The sequence below is a fragment of the Mustela putorius genome, unplaced genomic scaffold (assembly GCF_011764305.1).
Source record: "Mustela putorius furo isolate JIRA1106 unplaced genomic scaffold, ASM1176430v1.1 tig00000813_pilon_pilon_pilon, whole genome shotgun sequence".
In the NCBI taxonomy this organism is placed as follows: domain Eukaryota; kingdom Metazoa; phylum Chordata; class Mammalia; order Carnivora; family Mustelidae; genus Mustela; species Mustela putorius.
Window position 1 is genome coordinate 4,510,766 of NW_025421485.1, and position 22,739 is coordinate 4,533,504.

General features: G+C 34.5%; 1 protein-coding gene across 4 annotated transcripts in view; it reads left to right on the forward strand.

Annotated features, from left to right (window-relative positions):
- ROCK2 (Rho associated coiled-coil containing protein kinase 2) overlaps positions 1-22,739 on the forward strand; it is a 144,063-nt gene that overhangs the window by 82,530 nt on the left and 38,794 nt on the right. For all 4 annotated transcript variants that reach the window (XM_045084871.1, XM_045084870.1, XM_045084872.1 and 1 more), the window contains exons 5-10: positions 5,627-5,887; positions 14,921-15,065; positions 17,373-17,511; positions 19,836-19,927; positions 20,689-20,848; positions 22,382-22,442. In XM_045084871.1, the coding sequence (XP_044940806.1) occupies positions 5,627-5,887; positions 14,921-15,065; positions 17,373-17,511; positions 19,836-19,927; positions 20,689-20,848; positions 22,382-22,442 (858 nt within the window). The remainder of the gene's footprint in view (positions 1-5,626; positions 5,888-14,920; positions 15,066-17,372; positions 17,512-19,835; positions 19,928-20,688; positions 20,849-22,381; positions 22,443-22,739) is intronic.

Genomic DNA, 22,739 nt, shown 5'->3' on the forward strand with positions numbered 1-22,739 from the left:
TTTTATATTCTTTATAGAGTATTGAATTTGATTTACCAATATTTTAAGTAATTGTCCATCTGTTTGTATGACATTTGACCTTTGCTTTAATTCAGTTTTTTTTTTAACATGGGCTTTTTTGGGTTGGTTTTCATATTCTGGTGAGACTACCCTAATAAACATAGTTGGGAAGCACAACACTTTTTTCTGAGCTTTGGTACAGTTTATATAAAATAGAAGCTATTCATTCCTTGGGATTGGATTGAACTTGCTTGCATACCTTTCAGGGAAAAGTTTTCAATATATTTAATGATAATTTTTTACCACTAATATTTATTATGATAGCTTCTAAACATCCCAAAGTAGAAAGAAGGTGCATCGAATCCCCTTGTACTATTCAGTCAGCTTCAACAATTACCAGCCATGGCCAATCTTATTTCAGACCCACCAGAAATTGGCAAAGGAGCAGATAGTACCTACTTTAAGTTTTGTGGCCCAAGGGATAGATAGAATGTTGATAACTTATATAATGAGAAAATGAATTTCTACAGATTTCTTATTGAGGCAATTCAAAATATGATAATAAGTACAATTTTTAAAAATACCACTCTGTTAAGGAGAAGAATGAACTTGTTTTCTGGGGTAGTAACCTTTTGTTTAATTGAGGTTCACAGTCAATGTTCCCTATCAAAATTGTAGATGTTCTGTTAATATTAATGTGTAATAAGATTTTTGGACATATTCAGCTTATTAGAAATTATCTTTTCACATAGGTTAGGTACTGCCAAATACTATTATCCACTGGCATATGATTTATTTTTTATTAATAGACTTTATTTTTAAACAGTTTTACATTTATAGAAAAATTGAGCAGATAGTAGAGAGCTCCTATATCCTCCCCTCAACTCGGGACAGTTTCCTCTATTAACATCATACTTTAGTAAGGTACATTTGTTATAATGAATGAACCAGTATTGATATATTATATTAACTAAAGTCCATAATTTATTCAGATTTTCTTGGTTTTTAACCTAATGCTTTTTTTCTGTTGTAGGATTCCATCTAGGATAGTGTGTTATATTTAATTATATCTTCTTAGCCTCCTCTTGGCTGTGGCAATTTCTCAGACTTTTTTCCTTGTTTTTGATGACCTTTAAAGCTTTAAGTATTACCTGTCAGTTATATTATATGATGTGTATAGTCTTATATTAGAATTTGATGTTTTTCTCATTGTTTAGACTAGGGTTATGAGTTTTTAGAGAAAGACTAGAGAGGGAAGGTGCCGTTTTCGTCATGTATCAAGGGCGTATACCAATACTTTATTTATAAGTGTTGATGTTGACCTTGAGCATATGATTCTGATTGAGCCTATTTAGCATTTGGAAGACAAATGATAATGTTAAATTCTTGTCTGGATATTTACCTTTTAGCAAAGTCATTACATTGCAGGTTTGTCACTTTCAGCTGAAGGTTAGGCAGAAGCTTCTCAATTGCAGAGTTTGTTTATTTATTTAAAAGATTTTATTTATTTATTTGAGATCCAGAGAGCACAAGCAGGGGGAGCAGCAGAGGGAGAAAGAGAGGCAGGCTCTCTGCTGAGCAAGGAGCCTGATGTGGGACTTGATCCCAGGACCCTGGGATCATGTCCTGAGCTGAAGGCAGGCACTTAACTGACTGATCCATCCAGGTCCCCATCAGCCGCAGAGTTTAATTGCATTTTGAAATATGGATATTTGCTTTACACTTATATTCAGGTCAAAAAATGCTGTTGCAACTGTGGGACCGTCATTTGAGCTCAGAAAGTACATCCATTGCCAATTTGTGTAGGAGGGAGATCCCACTTCTTGTTTTGATTTTAATAGCAAGGGAAGCATAAAAAGTAGCTTGATGTTAGTTGTCATTAAAAGCTTAAGTTTTATGGGGCACCTTGGTGGCTCAGTTACTTAAGCATCTGAGTGTAGATTTTGGTTGGAGTCATGATCTCAGGATGGTGAGATCGAGCCCTACCTCTGGCTCCATGCTCAGTAGGGAGTCTGCTTGGGGTTCTCTCTCCCTCTCCCTCTGCCCTTTCCCCTATGCATGCTCTCTTGTGTGAGCTCTCTCTCTAAAATAAATAAAATCTTTCAGGAAAGTTAAAGTTTTGCACATAAGCACTATTTTACCTTATCATTTTAGGTCGTATTAATTAAGAACGTTATAAAGTCTGTAGCTAGAGCTAATTTAGAAAGCTAGTCAGTATTCCATTATAGTAGTTGAGGATGGTCTTGACCAGACAAAGTTTAGTCTTGGCTCTAAGCTCAGATAATTGCCATAAAATTTTACCAGTGCTAAGCCATTGAACTGCTATATGGTTGCATGAGAATACTCAGCATTTTTTTCTGACAAAAATTCACAGAACAGATGATGATGGTTAAGTCCAAAAGAGCAAATAACATCCGTTTATACTAATTTATTTATTATACGAAGGATTCACATATTTTCCAGAGTACTTACTGATAAGTATTACAGAGAATAACTACAGATTTTCAGTATCACACATTTTTACAAGCTTTGTAAATTTGTCCAATAAAGCCTTTTACTGCTCCACATATGTTTTTACCACTATCTTTAGTTAACACACCTTACTAGATTCTACTTCAGGTTGTACTGAACTAGTGTTTTCTCAATTTCTTTGGAAATATTTTTGTCTGTAGTTCATCTATACAGACTGTTTATAGAGGCTTGTTTTTTTACTCAAACTTGGCACTTACTCTTCCAATAACTGCTAATGACTGCATAATATCAGTAACATCTGTGGACTCATTAAGAGCCGAGGAAAACCACCCGAAATCATTTGCCTTGTTTTTAAATTGACTACTGATACTGCCACCAGTGTCCTCGACTCTTGGAGCAGCTGTCGTTGAAAGACCGAGTCTTGAATTGATTTTATCTAGACGCATTTCTTCGGCTGATGCAATCAAACACAACTTAATTAATTCACCATTGGTGAATGGCTCTTCTTGTGTGCCTAATAAATAAGCCATCTGGAAACGCTCTTCGGTTTCAGTCTTACATACATTTAGCAAATTTTAACATTTTTCCATCGTTAATTTTAAGCTTTTAATTTTGAAAACATTGCAAGAATTCTTGAAATACTTTTTGTTCTCCTCCTACCCAGTCTTTTCTCCTTTTTCTCCTTCTGAGAGATAGCTGCTGTCCTAAAACTTGGATGTTTTTTTCTGTACTCAATCCTTCCATTCCTCCTTTCCAATTAGATCTTCTCTCAACCTTTTATTTTCCTCAGGTGATTTTTTTACTAATTCAGGTTTTTATTTCTCTCTTGAGTCAGTTTATATTATCTGCGACTATATCTGTCTTTTCTTTCAGTTTTCAATTGACTGGCATATATGTAAATTTATGTATGTAAAAATATGTAAAAAAAAAGTTAACTTTTTTTTTGTTTAAAAATAACTTCTTTTTTTTTTTTTTTAAGATTTTATTTATTTATTTGACAGACAAGAGATCACGAGCAGGCAGAGAGGCAGGCAGAGAGAGGAAGTGAACCAGGCTCAATCCCAGGGCCCTGGGATCATGACCTGAGCTGAAGGCAGAGGCTTCAACCCACTGAGCCACCCAGGCACCCGTTTTCTTTTTAATTATTTTCTGCTTTTAAAAAAATTCCCTAGCTCCTGTTTTCTTTGGGTTTGTATTGTTCTTTATCTGCCTAATTTTTATTGTCAGTCTTTATTTTCCAGTGCACATATCTGCTTGCATATTGGATAGTGAAAGAAGGAGGGTATCCGATACCTACAAACGCATTTGAAATGGTTGCATGAGAATACTCAGCATTTTTTTCTGACAAAAATTCACAGAACAGATGATGATGGTTAAGTCCAAAAGAGCAAATAACATCCGTTTATACTAATTTATTTATTATAACCTTACTAGATTCTACTTCAGGTTGTACTGAACTAGTGTTTTCTCAATTTCTTTGGAAATATTTTTGTCTGTAGTTCATCTATACAGACTGCATTAATTTTATCATGCTTTTTTAAAAAATGGTACATACACAAAGAAATACATAAAACAAGCACAAAAAGATTTATCTCAAAGCAAACACCTATCTATTCACAACCCAGCTCAAAAAATAAACATTGCTAGCCTCCAGAAGCTCTCTTGTGTTCCTTCCCAATCACTACCTCCCTGTGTTCCTCCCAAAATAACCACTCCTCTGACTTCATTAGTCATCAGTTTCTTGCTTTTCTTTCTAGTGTACCACCTAAACAATCACTCAGGAACTATAGTTTCCCTATTTATTGAACTTTATATAAGTGATACCACTGAATAGCTTTTCTTTTGTATCTAGCTTTTTTGTTCAGTATTATGTTGACATGAGTTATCTACATTGCTACAGTTTATTAGTTTTATTGCTGTTTTATTCCATTGTATGTATATACCACAATTTGTTGGTGTTATTTCAAAATTTTGTAACAAGTAGTGTAAATGTTTTTTGTTCTGTTGGGTTTATTCCTAGGTATAGCATTTTTGAGTACCTATAATCAGTCTCAGTGGGTGATAACAACTTGTTTTCCAGTGTGGTTACAGAAGTCTAGTTTATAAGTTTCCTTTGTCCTTGCTAGCACTTGGTATTATTAGTTTTAAAATTTTTGGTCATTTTTGGTCATTTTTGTGCATGCAAGGTGTGTCTCACAGTGGTTTAAATTCATCTTTCTCTAATGAGATTTCATACCTTTTCATCTTTGAGTATCTTCTTTTGTGAAATGCCTGCTTAATACTTCTTCATTTTCCCATTAGGTTGTCTCTTCTTTTAAAAGAATTGATTTGTAGGAATTCTTTTTATTTATTTTGAATATGAGTTCTTGGTTTTATTCTGTGTTTTCCCTGTTTGTGGAAACCTTTTCTGTTTGCATTGCTTGCTTCTGGGTGTGAGTTGGGGCATGTTGGGTGGAATGTACAAATAACTTTTCTTCTGAATTTGTGGTTCCCATGCCTCTGGGGAATCAGTAGCAGCCCTCGCTTGGTGTGATTTCTCTGGTCCCAGTGCCACTGTTCTAGTCTGGGAGCCACTTGCTGCTTATGAGCAAGATGATAGGGAATAAGAGAGAGAAGGCCCTGTTCTAACTGTGGCTACCCAAAGCTCACTCCTTTCCAGTGGTATGAGTAACCCTCTTCTTACATCTATAGAATGTGGTATCTTTTAGGTTTTTCTGAGCTGCGCCTACCTCCTTAGCTTTCTTTTTTGTGAATTATGTACAGTAGCTTGTTTTGTTTTCAGAAAGTTGTTTTTTAAAATTATGAATTCTTTTGTCATTCTTTTCATCTTTTATGTCCCTTATTCAGTTTCTCTTTTAAAATATCTTTGTTTAACTAAATTCTTGTATTCTCTAAGAGGGAAAATTATTCATTTAGCTATGTTTTTCAGCATAAAGAAGTTAACTATATAAAAAGTTTTGTCTGATACCTGTTTTTCCATTAGGAATATCCAAATCTAAAAATCAAAGCTTTCATCAAATTCAACTCTTCTGGTTGGAAAATAATTTGTCTTTTTCAATAGTAATAAATTTGGGGGTTTTGTTCCATTTATGCTTTTTGATTTTTGTTTTTGTTTTCTTAAATTTTTTTTTTCCTTTCTCGTTTTGTTTTACAGCTCTTTTGTGCTTTTCAAGATGATAAATATCTGTACATGGTAATGGAGTACATGCCTGGTGGAGATCTTGTAAACCTTATGAGTAACTATGATGTACCTGAAAAATGGGCCAAATTTTATACTGCTGAAGTTGTTCTTGCTCTGGATGCCATACACTCCATGGGCTTAATTCACAGAGATGTAAAGCCTGACAACATGCTCTTGGATAAACATGGACATCTTAAGTTGGCAGATTTTGGCACATGTATGAAGATGGATGAAGTAAGTAATAAGCAAGTAAAAAAAATGCTAGTTTTTAAAAAACAAAAATGAAAGAAGCTTCAAATCTTTATAGTTTTAAACAAATATAAATTTAGTTTTGCTATGTAATGACTTAAAATAAAACTGTTTTTTTAACTGATCATCTAGCTACAGAGTGCTTTATTATTTATTTATATAGTACAAGATTTGGTAAATACAAGAGAAATAAGAATACAGAAAACCTGGGTATCACCCCATAGAATGGTGACAAGCATTTGCTGTCATTTAAAACTAGTTCATGTGCAAAATGATTCAGGTGAAGAATAGAACACAAATATAAATTAAGGTACATGGGTATTATTTCCATCACCATTATTATTTCTCTATTTTTCCTTAAAAAGGAAAAAAAAAAACCCAAGAAGTTTACGTTACTGTCTCCTACCAACCCTGTCTGCATCAACCATGTGAAATACATTTAGGAACATCATGTGTTGTGTACTTTACCTGTAGAACAATTCACATTATAATTAATAGGTTCAGTAGTTTTAACCTCATATTAATTATGATATTGATTTATTTATTTATGTTGCAAAATTTGTATCTCTTCTCTTTTTCTCTGTAAGTATACTATATATATAATTCCTTGCAGTAGTTCCTAATGGGGAGGAATCATGGTTTGTTTGTTTGTTTGTTTGTATTTGTATTTCTTTGTTGGATCTAAGGGGTGACCTACTTATATCAGACTTCTTAAATGTTAGTGCATGTTGACAGCAAACTAGATATTATCTTTTGTATGGTTTTTATAACCTTCCAGTATGCTTATATAGCTAATCATATTTCTTAACAAAAATATCTTATCAAGATGTTTATTTTTAATTAAGCTGATTTTCTTTTCTCTTAACCTCTTATGCCATCTTTGTGACATTCACTTTTATAGATCATACTGTCTTCATCAGCATTCTTCTAAGTTCAGCTCAAATTTTACCTCATTTACAGAGTTCTTCCTGATAATCCTAATCTGACTGATCACTTTTCTAATGTTCTTATTTAGAATTTGTGCTGTATTTCGTAGACCCTTTTCATATATCTAGGTTTGTCTGCCCTGTCTACTCAACATTCCTTTCTTCTTTGGTCTTCTTCATTGATTATGTAGTCACTGTGTCCGCGTTTCGTATACATTAATTTTTAGTAGATGGAGCATTTGTCCCCAAAGCTCCCTCTTGTGGTGTTTATCATAATACAGTATAAAATGGTTAATATTAAAAGTTATCTTTAATGAAAATAAAGTATAATTTTCTAATAGAATGCTAAATTTTTGTATGTCTGTTTTACATAATGAGTGGTGTTTTTGTACTGTGCTTCCATGGTTGTATTCTAATTTTAATTAAACCAAAAACTTTTGGGAGGATGTGGAGAAATAAGTCATACCACATGTTTTTAGGGTAGGTAATGATGGTTAAGGAAGAAAGGGTATAGAGTGTGGGGAACAGGGCAGAATATGGTTTTTATAGAATAATTTTACAAGCATGTAAGTAAATACTAAATTAAGTGACTTAAATATCTTACATTGTCTCTTTATAAGGCAAAATAAAATGTGACTTATGTAATTTTATTTACTATTTCTTAATTCAGGTACATTTAGCTGAGCTAATTATACTCCTTGACTCATCGCTTATAGTCATTAGGAGTCAACAGAAAAGCTTCATCTGGTTTTTATTTTATGATGTCTTCCCCCGTTCCGTTTCAGTTTTATTCTCTTTGTCCCTAATAAACAGCCACTGTCATGTGTTTACTATAAGCTCTTGCAGACTATTAATATAGTGTACATATGTATAAATAATATAATGGTATGGATGTCTTTTTTTTTTAACTTTTTTCACTTAATCTTGTTTTATATCTATTCTGATACCTGTAAATTAGCTCAGTCCTTCTTAATTTTCCATGTTATCTGTCTATTTGATTGTACTTATTCCCCTTTGTGTTGGATTCCTAGGCCACATCAGCTATGTTGAGCATAAACATTGATGTTGAGCACCTTCAGACATGTCCCATTTGTATTCTGACAAGGGTTTCCTCTGAATATACACTTAGAAGAAGTGGGACTGCTGACTCAGAGGATACATAAATAAAGTATTACCTGACTGCCAGAATGGCTGTAAATGTTATAACCTCTTGCTAGTAGTGCATTTGAGTTCGTGTCTCTCTGTGTTATTACTCTGCCTTCCTATTACTCGTCTAAATCTTATCAATTCCGTTGGTGTAAGGTGGTAGGTTTTAAAAATGGTATTTATTTTATAATTAATGATGTCAAACTTTTCTTCATGCAGTTGTGAGTCATTTTATCTCATGAATTACTTGTGTATCTTTTATCCTTTTTAAAATCAACTTCTTGTTGATGTTCCAGATTTCCTTATATAATCTCAATAGTGATTGTACAGATATTGCTCATATCATCTTCCAGTCAGCTATGCATTTGTTTCTGTTTGAATAGGAGTTCTTAATTTTGATGTAGTGAAATATATATCCTTTAAATACTGAAGTTTTAAAATGTTGTTTGTTTTACCCCAGAACTCCATTCCTCAACTAACACTAATGATGAGAACAGCTATATATGTTGAAGAACAAAGGAGTTTTTTTATTAAAATCTATAGTACATAGAATTTATAATTTTGTTATGTTAGCTGTTAATGTAAATGGTGCTACTGCAAGTTTTAGGTTCATCACTTTATTGGCCTCTGTTTGATTATCATTATAGTCTCAAAGCTATTAGAAATGATCCTAGTTTCGTTCTCATTCATCTGCACGTCTATGGAAGGGATTGGCAAACTGGAGTTCAAGGCCAGATTTGACCTGTGGCTTGGTTTTGTACAGCTCCTGTACTAAAAATGGTTTGTACATTTTTAAAAAGATGTTAAAAAAAAAAAAGATATGAGGTAGAGATCCTATGTGCCTACAAATCCTAAAATAGTTATTAAGTATTAGTAAAATATTTATTGGCCTTGGGATGCCTGGGTGGCTCAGTTGGTTAAGCAGCTGCCTTCGGCTCAGGTCATGATCCCAGCGTCCTGGGATCGAGTCCCATATCGGGCTCCTTGCTCCGCAGGGAGCCTGCTTCTCCGTCTAACTCTGCCTTCCACTCTGTCTGCCTGTGCTCGCTCTCGCTCGCTCTCTCTGACAAATGAATAAAATCTTTAAAAAAAAAAATATTTATTGGCCTTTTATAGAAAACTTTGTCAGCCCTTTATCTACAATATAGACAGAGATCCTCAGATTATTTTTTAGCTCTCCTGGCGATGGATAAATGCAAAAATAAAACACAACTAAATATTATAACCACAAAGACTAAAAGAATTGGTTACTATTGCAGTTAAGAGTACTGGAAAGTTCTCTCAATAAAAGTTCTCTCAATAAAAGTCAGAAAGTTCTCTCAATAAAAGTGTGGGCTTGGGGCGCCTGGGTGGCTCAGTGGGTTAAGCAGCTGCCTTCGGCTCGGGTCATGATCTCAGGGTCCTGGGATCGAGTCCCGCATCGGGCTCTCTGCTTCAGCAGGGAGTCTGCTTCCCTCTCTCTCTGCCTGCCTCTCCATCTACTTGTGATTTCTCTCTGTCAAATAAATAAATAAAATCTTAAAAAAAAAAAAAAAGTGTGGGCTTACACAGTTTCCTGGATACTATGACTCTTTATCTCTCTGGAAAAAAAACATATAGATGTGAGTGAATGTCACAGTGTAGTATATTTACATCTAGATGTGTCTCAGTAGATAGCCAAGAAGTACTGCTATTTATTTATTTTTAAAAGATTTTATTTTATTTATTTGACAGAGAGAGACACAGCGAGAGAGGGAACACAAGCAGGGAGAGGGAGAAGGGGGCTTCTTTCTGAGCAGGGAGCCCCATGTGGGGCTTGATCTCAGGACCCTGGGATCATGACCTGAGCTGAAGGCAGATACTTAACGGACTGAGCCAGCCAGGTGCCCCGTAGTGCTGCTATTTAAAATTGCTTACTTAGTTAGGTAAATGGAGTTCTCTCTTTGCTTGATATTGGGCATTTTATAGCTACCTTTACCACCTTTTAAGGCACATTTTGTGTCAGTGTTTTAGGTTACCTGAAAATAATATAAAATTATATCCCTTAATATTCTAGTGTGTGCTATTTGATTATATTGAGGCTGTACTTCTTTAAAGATTTTTTCTTTAATTTATTTGACAGAGAGATCACTAGTAGGCAGAGAGGCAGGCAGAGAGAGAGGGGAAGGCAGCCCTCCCCACTGAGCAGAGAGCCCGATGTGGAGCTCAATCCCATGACCCTGAGATCATGACCTGAGCTGAAGGCAGTACTTCTTTAAAAGCTAATTGGTAAATTGTTAATGTTCTTAACCCTTCTGCAAGTGACAACAGTTTTTAAAATGAAGGTGTTTCTACTCATATTTCTGAAAAAACCCTATTTTCTGCAAAATTATATTTAGAAAAGAATAGGTTTATGGGGACAGTAGGGACAGACTGTTCAAAAGCTATGCAGCTTTGTAACCAGAGCCCTAATAATTGGTATCCCTAGGAGATAACTAGAATAACAGGCAGCCTTTTGTGTGTTGGGCACTGTATAATGCAAATGGACATGGGCTTCTAAACCAGTTGGGCTGTTTTTTAAATAGAACAAAGAAGAAGCAGGACTTTGCACTAGCCGAGAATTTTAAAAGGTAAGGGATATGCCTGTTTGAAAAAGGAGTCCCTGCTGCAAGTACTCATTTTTTTTAAGTTATTTAACAGTTCATTTATTTAACAAGTATTTATTGAGCATCTACTATATGCCAGCCAGTTTTTTTTTCATTTTATTTTATGTTATTTCTTTTCAGTGTTCCAAAAATTCATTGTTTATGCACCATTTTTAATCATTAAAATGGACTGAGTTGGCTCCTGCCTGTGTAGTAGTCAAGCCGAGGCTCTTAATGCTTTTCTGATAATTAAGAATTCCATTTACAATTTTTTCCACTTTCACAGGAACCACTTAGAATAGTCTCCTTGGCCAACCTCAAGATTTATGACTGACCAGTTTTGTGTTTTCTGTAAACTTCCACTTATGATATTATAATATCTAATATAAATTCCAGATATATTTTAGCAAATAAGCATTTAATCTTACCCATTTAAATTACTCATGAGGAAGCTTTTGAAAATGCGTACCTGTTTATGTTGCTCTCTTGCTTAAAACCCTTCTGTAGATTCCTATCTACTGAGTCAAGTTCAAACTCCTTAGCTTGTCTGTATGAAGCTTCTTCATGGTGTGATCCCTTCCACATTTCACCCTCATTCTCTATCATTTGACCTTTTGTGCCTTATAGTTCACTGGTCTTAAATTACCTGTTGTTGTTTCAGTGCCATAAAATCAATGATTTCATGATTCCTGGCCTTCAAATACGATGTTGGATACAGTTTACTTGGTAGATTCCTACTCATACCTTGAAACTCAGTCCACAGTTTGCTTATCTTGGCTCCTATGTCCTTGGCCATGCCCCCCTTATGGAGCATTTCTCTTATTTCTTGGCACTGTAAGTCGTTGAAGACTTGTGTTTTCTCTGTTGTAGCTATGGAATGAGCCACTTTTCCAGGAAGCTCAGATCTCTTTTATTCAAGAATGGTATTTAGAAATCAGTATTTGGGCACTAGATATGCTTATTGCTCCTCGAGTGCCATTATTTCTAGGCCTTGTCACCAGACACATGTATACTGAATATACTGTATGTGCGAATCTGTATGTACACACATGTTCATATTTAATTCTGTATTTATCTCTCTGTATATCTAGGCTACTAAAATCATGAGTTCACACTGATACTGATTCTTTTCCTACACCACAGGGCTTATTGTAATCTTCTTCCCTTTTTATTCCCCCGCCCCCTTCCCTTTTCTCTGAGAAACCTGGCTCTTTTGGGGCACCTGGGTGGCTCAGTTGGTTAAGGGTCTGCGTTTGGCTCAGGTCTTGATCCCAGGGTCCTAGGATGGAGGTCTGTATCAGGTTCCCTGCTCAGCAGGGAGTCTGCTTCTCCCTCTCCCCCTGCCTCTGACCCTGCTTGTGTGTTCTCTCTGTCAGATAAATAAATAAAATAAAATAAAATAAAAAAATAAAGAAAACTGGCTGTCATTGCCTACAGTTTATTTACTTATTCAACTCTAGAAGACAAACATAAAATTATTTCAGAATTAATTACTAATTACCCTATGACAGATTTACTAATTAGAATATGTTATTTTTGTGCAGTTCCTTTGTGTTTAGCCTTATAGTATCTGTTACAGATACTGTTTTCTGAATACTTATGTTTGTGCTCACTTCGGCAGCACATATACAGAGTTACTTAGGTTAGTTTTTTTCATCACTGCCCCATTTGGTGTGGTTATGTTATTAATTTATAAAACAGGTTCAGTTTTTACTGTTTGTATTCCATTTGGAGTATCCCCCCCCCCCCCCACGCACACATCCTAGTTGATTTTAATTGCTTATTCATAGTCTTTGTGATGTGTGAAACATTCCTCTGGCTTTCTGAGTTGAACCTGTACAAACTGTATGCTTAGAGAAGGATCTTACCGTCCTTACTCCTACTGCCCCGTTCGCATACTCCCACTGATCGCCACCCTTTTCCCACCCACACCCACCATTGGTAAACCAGGTTTTAGTTTCTGGTTTATCATTTCTGTATTTCTTTCCGTTTTTAAATTAATTATTTTTATTAACATATAATATGTTATTTGCCCGGGGGTACAGGTGTGTGAATCGTCAGGCTTACACATTTCACAGCACTCACCATAGCACCTACCCTCCCCATTGTCCATCACCCCACTGTATTTCTTTAGGATAGGAGAAGAGACTTGTCATACATGTGGATTCTGTTTCATGTAATTTGAGAACTTCTCCATGAGACAGTTTTTTTTAAAAGATTTTATTTATTTATTTGATAGATAGAGATAGAGGTAGAGATCACAAGTAGAGAAGAAGGCAGAGTGAGAGAGAGGAGGAAACAGGTTCCCTGCTGAGCAGAGAGCCCTATGCGGGGCTCGATCCCACGTCCTGGATCTTGACCCGAGCTGAAGGCAGAGGCCTCACCCACTGAGCCACCCAGGTGCCCCTCCATGAGACAGTTTTAAAATGTCTTTTACAAATGTTTATTTAAAAAAATCTTAACCTCCAGTACGCTAGTCAAAAATTGTGATTGGAGTATTTATTTTCCCAAAAGCAGAGTGCTGTTTACGTAGTTTCCCTACTAAAAATTCTTTAGTCTAAGATTTTATTTATTTATTTGGAGGGAAACAACATGAGCAGGGGGAGGGGCAGAGAGAGAGAATCCCAAGCAGACCCCATACTGAGTGTGGAACCCACACAGGGCTTGAACTCCTGAACCGGAGACCATGACCTGAGCCAAAATCAAGAGTAAGTGGCTTAACCAGCTGAGCCACCCAGGCGCCCCTTCACTCTTTTCCTGAATATGCTTTATAAAAAGTCATTCTAGTTCCTTTATTTTTCTCTTGTTTCTTTCTAAGCTGTCATACCTCTCTCTCTGGTAAAGCCTAACATGTCCCATCCTTTACAGCCTAACTTTATGCCGGTTTTTTTTTTTTTTTTATCTTACCCTTTCCTCTCTTTCCTCTAAACCTTTGAATGCTAAATGATTTTTTCTCCAATGGCATTTTTTGGTGTGTGTGTCCAGTTAGGTTTTAGTTCTTGAGTCTTACATTTTTTAAAGTCTAGTTTTGGTAGATATATTTGAAAGGAGTTTTATTTACCCAAACAAGTATCTTAATGTTTCCTCTAACAGAAGTATAGGACAGTCCAACCCTGCCTCTTAAAGTTAGGCACTATTGTTTTTCATCTTTTATTCTGAGTACATCCATAGAAATTATTGCCCTCCTAATTTGCTCAATTATTTTCAGGACTTTTATTAATTTATATTCAAACTAAAATGACTTCTATTCTCTATTTGCTATATACGCAGGCAAGTAAAATCATTGCATTATTGTTGCTAATTTGAAGAATGAAAAGATTGTTTTCAAAATTAATTTCCCATGATTAACATATATTTTTATTGCACTTAAATACATTTACATAAGTCATATTTACAAAATACATGGAACTTCCTTTTCCCAAGGTGTTCATAACACTTAGTATTTCGGGAATTTATATTAGCTTCCTTATGAGGAATGTGAATGACATACTCTTTCCTGGGGAGGTAAGGGAAATGGAGGGCATTTAAATTAGTCTATAAACTTCGCAAGTTTGCACAGAGCTGGAGGTGAACGAATAGTATTTAGCATTATAGTATTAGAGTGATTTCATTTTACAGCACACACACACACACACATGCTATAAGATGTACATGGATGCATATATTTACAATGGTTCTTGTCAAAAAGACATCAGGGATTGTCATATTACTCATTAAAACTAAATACAGATAACAGTTTTTTATCATTTTGCCAAATATCTTGATGCCACAATTCCATATTTCTAAATACACAGCTTGGTGGTATATAGCTTTCAAGCTGTTAAGATCTTTTAATTTAAACATTTTATCTATTTCCACCATTTTTTCTTAATATGATAAGAACTGTGTCTTTATCCAGCTCCAAACTAGGCTCTTTGTAATCTTAATTACCGGAGTTTCTTTTGAAAACACCAAAGTTTCCTTTCTCTCTAATTCTTTTCCCCAGGTCACTGCCTTAAGATCACGTTGTTTTGTACTTCCCTTGTAACTACTTAGTAGTGTAAGAAAGAGAAACAAAAGATGTTGATTTGTTTGGGATTCCCTTAGAGTTTACCACTTTTTCCTTCTTCCATTGATGAAGCCTCCTGTATTTTAGAGTGGAAAAGTCATTCTTGATTTCCTGTAATCTGGACACTTTTAGGCATTTCGTAATACATTTATCTCCTATCCTCCCAAAGCTGTATCAGCAATGAAGTTCTCTTGGTAGCAACTTGTAGTCACTACATAAATATAGTAATAAATGGCATAGTTGTATTTATGTGTGTATGTTTTTACATGCAGCTGTTTTTCTCTCTCTTTACCAGACAGGCATGGTGCATTGTGATACAGCAGTTGGAACACCTGATTATATTTCACCTGAGGTTCTCAAATCACAAGGGGGTGATGGTTACTATGGGCGAGAATGTGATTGGTGGTCTGTGGGTGTTTTCCTTTTTGAGATGCTGGTGGGTGAGTAGATATTTTGTCTTTTTTTCAAAACCCATCTCATAACACTAGTTTTAAGTCAAGAATTTGGGAATATAAGGACATTGTGTCCTGTGGAAGAAGTAGGATTTTTAAAAACTTTGAATTAGTTGTATCAGATATGACAGATTACTAATTGGAAAGTTAAAACCAAATTGTACTGGCACAATGATTTAGTGAAAAGTAAAAGGATTCGAAAGTATGTTGCTAGGAAATAATTCTTCAGTGGCCTTTTTTGTATGAAGAAAATGTTAGAAGAAGAAGCAAGTTTATAGCTCTAGTGGGCTGCTAGTCTAAGATTTTCTTGATTAATATTTGTTGTAAATATTTTAAGTATAAGGCTGTTAATATTTGTTCCAATTTTGTTTATATAGTTATGTAATTGATTTTTGTCAACTATGTTTGTTACTTGTATTTACATATGGTTTTAATTCTAGTAAAATAAATTATAAATAGTTATTGACTGATTATCGATAAAATATTTTATAATATTTCATTCTCAGAAATCTCAGGCAAATTTAATAATTTCTTTCACTTTGACCAAATCAAAATTTGGAAGGCGCAGGTATTTCAAAATTTTTATTTATATCGTAGATTTCATTCTTAAGATTCCCTATTCCTAAGTACTGGGGTCACAAAAATATCTTCCAGCTAAGGAAGCCAATAACTGAATCATCTGGCTTGAGGATATAGCTAAATCTATTTTCTGGGGCTAATCTATCTTAAGGCTAATAACATTATATGAAACAACTTTAAAGTTGAAAATTTATCTTTAGAAATTGGAGAATTTATTTTCTAGAGGATAACCCTAAAAAAAAGTGGTAGTAGAAAATTTGTATGATTTTTATGATTATTGCTTTAAAAAATCAGAACATTTTGGCAAGTCTCAAATTTAAATAATATTTAATCATGGAATGTTTTTGTGGTGTAAATTGCCTTCTCTTGATGACCATTTTGTGTATATAGTATTGCTCTTGCTGTGCTTTAAACTCATGTCATAGTATGACCTATGTTTTGGGGGGCTTTTTTTTTTTTTTTTTTGTAGTGCATCTCTTTACATGCAGGATATGTTCCCAGGTAGCTGTTCATTCTCCCCACCTCTGACCCAATCTGATGATGCATTAGGTGTTCTTGTAATCTTTTTAAAGTAGAATTATTCTATCATTTGCCTAGATTCTCCTAGGGATTTAGAAAGTAATTTGGAGAAAGTCACATAGCTCCTTTGAAGGGACCATTTAAATACCTGCTACTGTTTTCAACTCTTGAGTTGAATTTAATGACTTTGAATGGCACTGATTTTCAATATTCTGAGCTTACTCTGGTGCTTGCCTAGGTTGGTTAGCATGGGACTTCATTTAAGGAACTCTACTGTAATTTAAAATGGCGCTAGAAAAATCTTGAATTCAAAGCACCCCTTTGCCCTCTTTGAAAACAAACAAAAATTACCTGAATACCCCTTTTGAAATTTTGGATTGTCTGATTTGGGGAAGTCTGGTTTCTGCTAAGGTGACTTACAGATGAGTCATACTGGCAGGGCCTTTAATTCTTGGGGCTTTAGATGAGTACTGGCCAAAATGGCGCCTTCAATTTTTTCTGTCTTTACACTCCAGTGCCTTTTTAGCATAGCCATTAGTCTGTAGGAACACTGCATTGGGAGACCATTTCTGCCATTATGAATTCTAGCTATGTGTCATCTTAGGCAAATCTCATATGAAGTAATAGGATTGGTCTGACTCTGTCCAGTTTATCATGGTGAAAATGGTTTATGTTTGCACATTCCAGTGTGGTAAGCCTGGGCCACACTGAGCTCTTAAAATGTGGTTAGTGTGACTAGGGAACTGAAATTTTTATTTTATTTCATTTTAATTAATTAAACTTTAAATTTTAATTCAACTTTAAATTTAACTTAAATGTTGGCAGTGGCTACTCTATTGTATAGCATAGCTCTAGAGCGTAATCTCAAGAAGGACTGATCCAGCTCAAGCATTAGAAGATTCTCATCTATCTGGCCCTACTAAATAATCTTCTCCATTGTAAAAACAATAAAAAATTCTATAGTTAGCATTGATTTTATTTTGCTTTTAAGAGTTGCTGGTACATTGGTGTGATTAAAATTTAAATACATCCTTGGTATGTGCTGGTGTGTTTCAACTGAGGCTCCTCACCCATAGGTCACTTGTTGTATCATGCATGTGACAAATTTAAACTTAACGTGTTTAAATAATAGATGAAAAGTGTTTAATTTTCATTCTCTGTTAGTTACACTCAGTGTCTTTTTTCTTGGAATTTTAGGGGATACTCCGTTTTATGCAGATTCACTTGTAGGAACATACAGCAAAATTATGGATCATAAAAACTCACTATGTTTCCCTGAAGATGCAGAAATTTCTAAACATGCGAAGAATCTCATTTGTGCCTTCTTAACAGATAGGTAATGTACATTGAATTTCTTTGTAGAGTGCCCTTAGCTCCCCCCGCCCTTTTTAAAGATTTTTTATTTATATGAAAGAGCACAGTGTGCAAGAGAGAGAACACAAGTTGGGGGAGGGGCGGGGAACAAAGGGAGAAGGGGAAACAGTGACATGGGGCTTGATCCCAGGACCTTGGGATCATGACCTGAGCAGAAGGCAGATGCTTAACTGAGCCACCAAGGCTCCCTGAGAGCCCTTAACTTTTAAATTTGTAAAAATGAAAGCATAAACATTTATTTACATATAAAGTCTTTTGTTCTCTTTATCCAAATTGCTTGGGTTAGCCTTTTCCTACTGCTGGGCCTGGTGTTGAGTTGCTCTTGTCATTATGTGTGTGCAACCCCACTGTAATCAAACTCTAACCTTACCTTCATGTCTAAAAAGAAAAAACAGAACTTAGTAAGGCATTTGAGAGGAGTAAAGCTTGTATTATTCACATTTTATCCTTTGAAGTGATAAGCCCATCTGACTCTTATTGTACGACTCTTGAGAGAACAGTGTTTGGTGCAGATACGTACTTGACAGGTTATAATCTCAAAAACTGTTTGTATTTGACTTGGGAGTGCCTCCTTCCCAGCCTTTTTATTTGCATTTGAATATACTCTGGAAATTCTATATTTCTTAAAACAAAATAGGTGAACAATGCTATGAAACCTGCTTCAAGAAGAGAAGATAGAAAACTCTTGGGAGTTTCTTCCTTGGCCTTTTTATTCAGTTCTTTTAGATTTGTGATAAGAGTCAGCCTGTCAAAGGACCAGCTTATATTGGGTGTGTATGCACCACAGTCCAAACTTTATTCACCAGCATTGTGATCTTAGGGAAATAATTTTACTTTTGGGGGAAATTTTACTTATCAATGAACAGTGGGATCAGATCAGATTGATAACTCAGGGCATTTCTAGCTCGAAAAGTGTTCTGATTTCTCAGCAAAAACCATATTGTTTGTTAGCCAGTTGCTGTTACAAGCAGTACCACAGTGACTAAAACAAGCATTTATATTTTGCGTACATTCTGTAGGATAAAGTTTTAAAGATAGAATTCTGGGATACACACTTTAAAATTGAGTTGGTTTTACAAAATTGACCCCCGGAGTAGTCACAGCAGGGTATATTTCCATTGATGATAGTTACTTTGCTCATTCTCATCAAACTGTATATCATGAATTTTTTTTCATCTGAAGCAAGAAAAGTTATTGCTGTTTTTTCTTATTAGAGAGGTTAACCATTTTAATATGTTTATCATTTATAAGATTTGTTAATTATCTGGTTAACAGACAATCCATGCCGATATACTTAGAACAAATCCTGTGTGTTTGATTTGGGACTAGATGGGATGTTGAGGATGACCATAATTTGTGCTGAAAGGTGAATATAAAACAGGACACAGCACATGTTAATGAAAGATTTGCCTTAGCAGTTTATTGGGGGGTGGTGGTGCAGTCCAAGGAATGATTATAGGTAGAGAAAAGATATTTGGAAAAGAATTTAATGCCATCATTGTGGCTAGCGTACTTCCCTCTAGAGTTTACAGGTTTTTCTGTTTATATTAAACGTGACTCCAGGGCATATAAAAAAACTGATGTTTTTTATGTCCATAAAATCTGCATTGAAAACTCAGGGGTTCAAAGAATTAAATTGTTAATATTGTTATTTTTGTATTCAGAATGATTATTTTAATGTAAGTGTATAATTATTTTAATATACAATTTATCAGACTGAAGATTGATAGTTTCTAACAATATGTGAGCTCTTTATTAGAAGAGATTTTCATTTTTTAAAATTTTGATTTGATTTTTACTTTTTAAAAGGTTTTAAAAAATTTATTTATTAGAACATATGAGTGGACATGAGGAAGGGCAGAGGCAGAGGGAGAGAATCTGGAGCAGACTCTGTGCTACATTTTTATTGGAGAGGCTTTGAATAACTTTTCTTTGTTTGAAGTTAAACTTCTGTCCATTTTACATCCTGGAGTTGGTCATGAAGTTTTGGCATACATAGATGAATATTTTTATTTGAAAGTCTCATGCGTACTTTTCTTTGATACAAACTACAGATGGAAATACATTTCCCTTTCCATGGCATTTACTCTACTTTATCACCCTTTTAATCTAGAGAGATCATATGTTGTAAAATGGACAGTACTTGTTTTGGAAAACCATTTAAGCTGAAACTTTTAATAAAGATATCTCAAAGTCATTTGTGATCCTTATTTTGGTCCTAGGCAAGATAAGAATTAATGTTTTTGGTAATCTTTTTGTAATATAATCTTTAACTGCATTGTTTAGGGAAGTACGACTTGGGAGAAATGGAGTAGAAGAAATCAAACAGCATCCTTTCTTTAAGAATGACCAATGGAATTGGGATAACATAAGAGAGAGTAAGTCAATAAATTTAAATATTTCCATTCCATCACATTTTAAATCTCAGTAATTGATCCCTCTTTTGAATTAGTAATCATGTTTGTTACACTTAATGCTAACTGATTTTTAATTCAGAGGTTTTATTTCAAGTTTGTTCTCTTGCAGTATTTATAACTAAATGTTCCTCAGTATCTTAAACTAATATGTATTCATTATCAATATTTCTTAATACTTTTATAATAAACAGATTTCTTACTTTGTAAGTTTTTTATGGATCTCAATAATTTTCAGAATGGGGGACTATCCCTTAATTTGAATTTAATTTCTTTGAATTAATAAGTAATTATGTAGACCATACTTTGATGAATACTGGAGTAAGCATAGTAATTCATTTTAACTTCATGTATATTTGACATTAATTCATTTTAAGAGTAAAAATATTTTAAAGAATGTGAAAGGCCAAAGGCTAAAGAATGTTTGTGCAAATTATTGCTGCTTACAATTTTAATACCTAGAATAATATCATATTGCTCTCCTTGTTTGATTTATCTATATTCAAACCTGCTCCAATGTAGTAATAAAATACTTAATAAAATTTTAGTTTTTGAAATCATAGAATGTAAAACATGTTACCAAATTTTCTATAGTAAATCATGATGTTATTGATTAATTATATATTATTGATGTATAATGTGTTGGTATTAATATATATTAAATCTGGGTGGTTAATATATATATTGATTATGAAGAAAATAATCCATTTCTTTTCTTTGAACAGCCGCAGCTCCTGTAGTACCTGAACTCAGCAGTGACATAGACAGCAGCAATTTTGATGACATTGAAGATGATAAAGGAGATGTAGAAACCTTCCCAATTCCTAAAGCTTTTGTGGGAAACCAGCTGCCTTTTATAGGATTTACCTACTATAGAGAAAATTTGTATGTGATTTGTTAGATTTTTATTCCTTTCAGGATTTAGCTGTAAAGAGTTACCTTACTATAATACTCTGGATTACAGAAGATAAAGTGTTCATTTGTTTTAAACTTTTGAGTGTTTTAAAAAAGGACTATTGAAAGTTATTTTTCATTTAGTTCCATTATTCCTGAATGTTATTCATTTACAAATGTATGCAAAGCACTCTTCTATATTCTTTGGGGTAATAGAGAGTAAGACTAAATATGTTTGAAGGAGCTTACCATCTAATAAGGTTGGTAATAAGGGATATAAGAGAATAATATAGTCATAATAAAGGATAGAAATATGATATTTGCCTTAAGAAAGGTACCAAAATATCTAAGATGGTTCAGGAGAAAAATAAAAGTCACATCTCTGGGGTGGGATATGGAGTCAGGTAAGACCTCAGGGAAGGAGGGGGGTGTTTGTAAAGCTAAGAAAAAGTTTTGAGTGGCCAAGATGTGGGAAGGTTAGGTGAGAGTCATGGGGAGATGAACAATGGGAGCAAAAGTGTGGCATGTTGGCACACATTGGGAGCATAGTAGTGTGGTCTAGTGGGGCCCAAACACAAGGTGCATATTACTGTATTACGATCATTTGGAGGACCTAATGAGACTTTAGGTTTCTTGGCTGTAATCCCTTCATGTAGCACAGAGTCTGGCACAAAGCCAATAAATACTGGTTGGCTGTGGTGAATATTGGGTATAAAGATTAAAAACTATATTGGAGTTGAAGTTCAAAGGAAGAATAAAGCAGCAGATGACTGTTGTGTGCTATACTGAGGGACTTTCAACTTTGACAGGCAGTGAGGAGTGAGGCATTAGAGACATTTGAGAAACATGTTTGAGAAACTTTTGGTACTTCCATGTATGTGATGGTAGGGGTGACCAAGCATTTTGGTTTGCCCAGAACTGAGGGGCTTCCTAGGATATGGCAAGGGACTTTGATGCTGAAACTCAGAAAATCCCCAGCAAACCAGGATGAGTTGGCCATCCTGCTAACGATAGTATTCTAAACACTCTTGTAATGCTCACTAAAATGAGGATATGAGTGCCTTGATAAACCCAAGCATATTTATAGGCAATGAGGGAGGACTCAGAGAGATTGACAATTAAATAAAAGTGAGGATTTATGTATTAAGACCTGGGAATCAAGAGATGTTATCTTTGAGAAGGAGGAGAGATGTCTTACTAGATTTCTTGATAAAATAGTTACAGGAACTCAAAATGAGATGAAGAGAGGCAATGCATAGCCCATCTAGTGACTGCAGTCTTAACAGTATTAAAGTCTAGAACATCCAATGGCGTGGGGGGGGGAGGCAAAAATATGTGCAACATTTTAAATTATTGAGAATGATAAATAGCTAGAGGGGAAAACATTGCTTCATTTAAATTATGTTGAAGTGGTCAGAAAAAAAAATCTTTGTGGCTGGAATTTAATTCTGATAATAATTTGGTGGTATTAGGAAATGGATTAAAATGACATGCAAAAGACTTATTTCCTGCCTTTCCTTCTAGGTTATTAAGTGACTCTTCACCTTGTAGAGAAAATGATTCAGTACAATCAAGGAAAAATGAAGTATGTATAGGTTTTTTACTACTTTATTTTAATCATATGTTCAATTAATTTAGTGGTATCCATGCGCTTAAAAAGTTCATTTGATGCTACTTTTTGAATCAGTAGATGGCATTCTCTGTTGTAATATAGTTCAAAGAACATTTAAATGATTAATATATTTGGCAGGTATTATTGTATAAGATACAGTGGCTAGTAAAAAGATGAATTATATATGGCTTTAGGCTTAGTTTTAGTAGCAAAAGTGATAGAATAGGTTTATAAGCAAATAAAATATCAGGAAATTTTATAATCTTAGTA